The 4,994-nt window shown below is 41.4% G+C and overlaps 1 protein-coding gene across 2 annotated transcripts in view; it reads right to left on the minus strand.

Moving 5' to 3' along the window:
• LOC111965392 (regulator of G-protein signaling 14-like) overlaps positions 1 to 4,994 on the minus strand; it is a 36,017-nt gene that overhangs the window by 20,048 nt on the left and 10,975 nt on the right. For both annotated transcript variants that reach the window (XM_070444108.1, XM_070444107.1), the window contains exon 6: positions 3,186 to 3,365. In XM_070444108.1, the coding sequence (XP_070300209.1) occupies positions 3,186 to 3,365 (180 nt within the window). The remainder of the gene's footprint in view (positions 1 to 3,185; positions 3,366 to 4,994) is intronic.

Raw genomic sequence — 4,994 nt, forward strand, 5'->3', positions numbered from 1 at the left:
ATAAATAAATAGTTATTCGCAATTCTCAACTGGATCCACCTCGCCCGGGTAGTACTTCATCCTGAAATCACTACGAATTCTGGTTATTGTGGTTTGATTATAACCAGGAAATGTAGATTACCTGTTTCTTCCGGAGAGATGCTTGTATTTGTACATATTATATATTAATGGACATATACAGTGAAAGTGCAGTGGTGAAATGTATCTTTATAGCAGAAAGTAGAGCAACTCAAACTTATTACCAACAAAAGTGTAAAAGTGTGGTGTATGCAGTGCATGACCTGAACTGGTGTGTCTACATGTCTTGGTCTGTTGTCCCGTCCCTCCTCTGTGTCAGATCTTTAGCTGATGAAGATGGACAGCTACAGGCGTTTCGTCCGCTCCCCTCTCTACAGAAATGTACCCTGGCCAGCGTGGAGGGCACGCCACTACCAGAATCCCCCTGAGCCACCAGCACAGGATCATGTGGAGAACATGGCCACTGCCAGCCCTCCCTCAACGACAGCAAGAAGGTGGGATGGATGGATGTGTTTTAAAAATAACTATGGAAGAAATGTTTTGATCATTGTTGAAGAATGTGAAATGATTCTATTTGGATGTGTGTAATCAGAGAGGAAGAGGCAAAGCGACAGGGTTTACTCCACCCCAAAATCTGTCCACATTAAGCAGATCATTCATTATTAACTTTTTAGGCTGCAATCCCGTTAACGAGATCGATTATGACAACAGCCAGTGAAAGTGCAGGCGCCAAATTCAAACAGAAATCTCATAATTCAGGCACATATAACTCTCTAGCATAACCTGAGACTCCCACACTAACATTCAGCCCAGCTGTCAGACAGCTCAACAGTTCCATGCACGCTTACATAGCCAATCTAACTACTCAATCCCCATACTGTATTTATTTATTTTATTTATTTTTATTTTTGTGTCAACAACAACTGTACAGTTTAGTCATGGTGCGGTGCTCAGTACCTGGATGTGCAAACTACAAGAAAGCACAGGCTGCTGGGGTAACATTTCAACAGTTACCTAACAGAGATATTCCTCGGAGCCAACAGTGCCTGGCGGCAATAAAGAAGGCAGCCTATGATGTGAATACTCCTGTGGAGAAATATCCAAATGTCTGTGGTTGTAGCCAGCACTTTCAGCCAGAGAATTTCGAAACGGACCTGAAGTCTCAACTTATGGGGTTGCCAGGTTGTCGAAAGTTGAAAAATTAAGTTATTCCAAGGATTTTTCCCTTCATTTCAAAGAAGAAAGCATCCGATCAGCAAACATCAGCGCAGAAAATAAGCAGAGGTAACGTAGCTAACTTAGCTAACTAGCTAGCAAAATATATTTGTTTATCTAAACCAACATCGAGTTTGTTAGCTTTCACAATATGCTGGCTAGACATTCTAAAGCAAATCAATGTTATTAGCCAGGTGCTATCTTTTTGTCATTTAGCAGACGCTCTTATCCAGAGCAACTAGAGTTAAGTGTTTTGCTCAAGGGCACATTGACAGATTYTTCACCTAGTCAGTTCAGGGGTTCATACCAGCAACCTGTCAGTTACTGGCACAACCTCTTAACTGCTAGGCTACCTGCCGCCCTAATGTGACYGGCCTATGTGTTCTATTTACATAGTCCGATACCATCAACATCTGCAGAACCATCAACATAAAGCTCAGCACCAGGAACTGGTATTTCCATGACAAGATGAGCAAATAAATATACTGGAGCTAGCCATAAACTTGRGCCGTGTCTCGTTGTCATAGTAGGTATGTTYATAAGTAGGCTACAAATTCTTCTGTCGTTTTTTCTCCGTATTCTGCAGGCTTAGTTGATTGCTTATGCAAAAATTGAAGTCTAAAATGGAGAAAAGCAATTGGATATCACGAAATTTGAGAGAAAAAGGGTGTAAAATACAACAACAACAAAAAATCAAACCCTTATAGTCAGTTCGTTGGCATGGGGGAGAGGGGCTGTTAGTATCCTATTCACTATTATTGGCAGCGCTTGTCTACTCAACAGCGCAACTGAAGGTRCTCAGGCACAACAGTACATGACTAGACTGTCTACAAGTCAAGCCACCCCTCAAACTTTTCACACCTTTGCTAACAGACCATTTCAATGCCTCATCAATGAGAGTAACAAAACGCATACCAGTCTACCATACCCTTTTTTGTTTACAGATGAACATGGTTTCTTGTAAGATTACACATCCWCATGATCAGTCTTCAAGTCTTTCCAGAAGACTTGCAGTACAACCAAATCTTCTGCAAGAGGTTAAGCAGTTGGTGGTAAAGAAAGTGTACTAGCCCAGAACCTACTACTTCTGCGAGAAGCTTGTCCACCTAGCTGTGGAGCGCAGAAAGGACAAGACAGTSGTCTACAAGTAGCCAGAGTCACAGCTCCCCAAACCCAACATCCCTGCCAACATYGCCAAAGCCTGCTAAACCAGCTACCATTGCCCAGCATAAGATGATGTTCACCAGCTGAAGAACATTCAGGACCCTGCCTGGAACATTCAGYCAACACAACATCCATATTCAGTTAAACAGATTTTTCAATATAATATAGAATACCTGGTATGCTCACAACTGCATTGTGGTATAAATATTGCTGGAGTTTGATCAAATGTKTTATATAAKATTTTTKACAAGTGTACTGACAAGTGACTAAATAWTTCCAGCTGCATCAGACACCAAAACATCTGGATCAATTCATAGTGACATTCATGGAATGTATTTGGAAGTAACTAGCTACAATTTTACTACTAAAATAAATGATGCAGGGAGTTGGTGTATNCGGTGACCTAACATAATCGTTTGTGGTGCTTTCGCTGTAAAGCCTTTTTGAAATCGGACACTCTGGTGGGATTAACAAGAAGTGTATCTTTAAAATGGTGTGAAATACTTGTATGCTTAAGGAATTTTAATTATGAGATTTCTGTTTGAATTTGGCGCCCTGCACTTTCACTGGCTGTTGTCATATCGATCTCGTTAACGGGATTGCAGCSCTAAAAAGTTAATAATGAATGATCTGCTTAATGTGGACAGATTTTGGGGTGGAGTAAACCCTGTCGCTTTGCCTCTTCCTCTCTGATTACACACATCCAAATAGAATCATTTCAACATTCTTCAACAATGATCAAAACATTTCTTCCATAGTTATTKTTAAAACACATCCATCCATCCCACCTTCTTGCTGTCGTTGAGGGAGGGGCTGGCAGTGGCCATGTTCTCCCATGATCCTGTGCTGGTGGGCTCAGGGGSGATTCTGGGTAGTGGCGTGCCCTCCACGCTGGCCAGGGTACATTTCTGGTAGAGAGGGGAGCGGACGAAACGCCTGTAGCTGTCCATCTTCATCAGCTTAAAGATCTGACACAGAGGAGGGACGGGGACAAACAGACACAGACATGTAGACACACCAGTTCAGGTCATGGCACTGCATACACCACACTTTTACACTTTTGTTGGTAATAMGTTTGAGTTGCTCTACTTTCTTGCTWTAAAGATACATTTCACCACTGCWCTTTCACTGTATATGTCCATTAATATATAATATGTRCAAATACAAGCATCTCTCCGGAAGAAACAGTTCATCTACATTTCCTGGTTGTAATCAAACCACAATATCCAGAATTCGTAGTGATTTCAGGATGAAGTACTACCCCGGGCGAGGTGGATCCAGTTGAGAATTGCGAATAACTATTTATTTTTATTTTTGTGTCAACAACAACTRTACAGTTTAGTCATGGTGCGGTGCTCAGTACCTGGATGTGCAAACTACAAGAAAGCACAGGCTGCTGGGGTAACATTTCAACAGTTACCTAACAGAGATATTCCTCGGAGCCAACAGTGCCTGGCGGCAATAAAGAAGGCAGCCTATGATGTGAATACTCCTGTGGAGAAATATCCAAATGTCTGTGGTTGTAGCCAGCACTTTCAGCCAGAGAATTTCGAAACGGACCTGAAGTCTCAACTTATGGGGTTGCCAGGTTGTCGAAAGTTGAAAAATTAAGTTATTCCAAGGATTTTTCCCTTCATTTCAAAGAAGAAAGCATCCGATCAGCAAACATCAGCGCAGAAAATAAGCAGAGGTAACGTAGCTAACTTAGCTAACTAGCTAGCAAAATATATTTGTTTATCTAAACCAACATCGAGTTTGTTAGCTTTCACAATATGCTGGCTAGACATTCTAAAGCAAATCAATGTTATTAGCCAGGTGCTATCTTTTTGTCATTTAGCAGACGCTCTTATCCAGAGCAACTAGAGTTAAGTGTTTTGCTCAAGGGCACATTGACAGATTYTTCACCTAGTCAGTTCAGGGGTTCATACCAGCAACCTGTCAGTTACTGGCACAACCTCTTAACTGCTAGGCTACCTGCCGCCCTAATGTGACYGGCCTATGTGTTCTATTTACATAGTCCGATACCATCAACATCTGCAGAACCATCAACATAAAGCTCAGCACCAGGAACTGGTATTTCCATGACAAGATGAGCAAATAAATATACTGGAGCTAGCCATAAACTTGGGCCGTGTCTCGTTGTCATAGTAGGTATGTTYATAAGTAGGCTACAAATTCTTCTGTCGTTTTTTCTCCGTATTCTGCAGGCTTAGTTGATTGCTTATGCAAAAATTGAAGTCTAAAATGGAGAAAAGCAATTGGATATCACGAAATTTGAGAGAAAAAGGGTGTAAAATACAACATACAACAAACAAACAAAAAATCAAACCCTTATCAGTTCGTTGCATGGGGGAGAGGGCTGTTAGTATACTATTCACTATTATTGGCAGCGTTGTCTACTCACACGCAACTGAAGGTACTCAGGCACAACAGACATGACTAGACTGTCTACAAGTCAAGCCACCCTCAAACTTTCACACCTTGCTAAAAGACCATTTCAATCCTCATCAATGAGAGTAACAAAACGCATACCAGTCTACCATACCTTTTTAGTTTACAGATGAACATGTTTCTTGTAAGATTACAACATCCACATG

Source organism: Salvelinus sp. IW2-2015, linkage group LG6.1, assembly GCF_002910315.2.
Source record: "Salvelinus sp. IW2-2015 linkage group LG6.1, ASM291031v2, whole genome shotgun sequence".
Lineage (NCBI taxonomy): Eukaryota > Metazoa > Chordata > Actinopteri > Salmoniformes > Salmonidae > Salvelinus > Salvelinus sp. IW2-2015.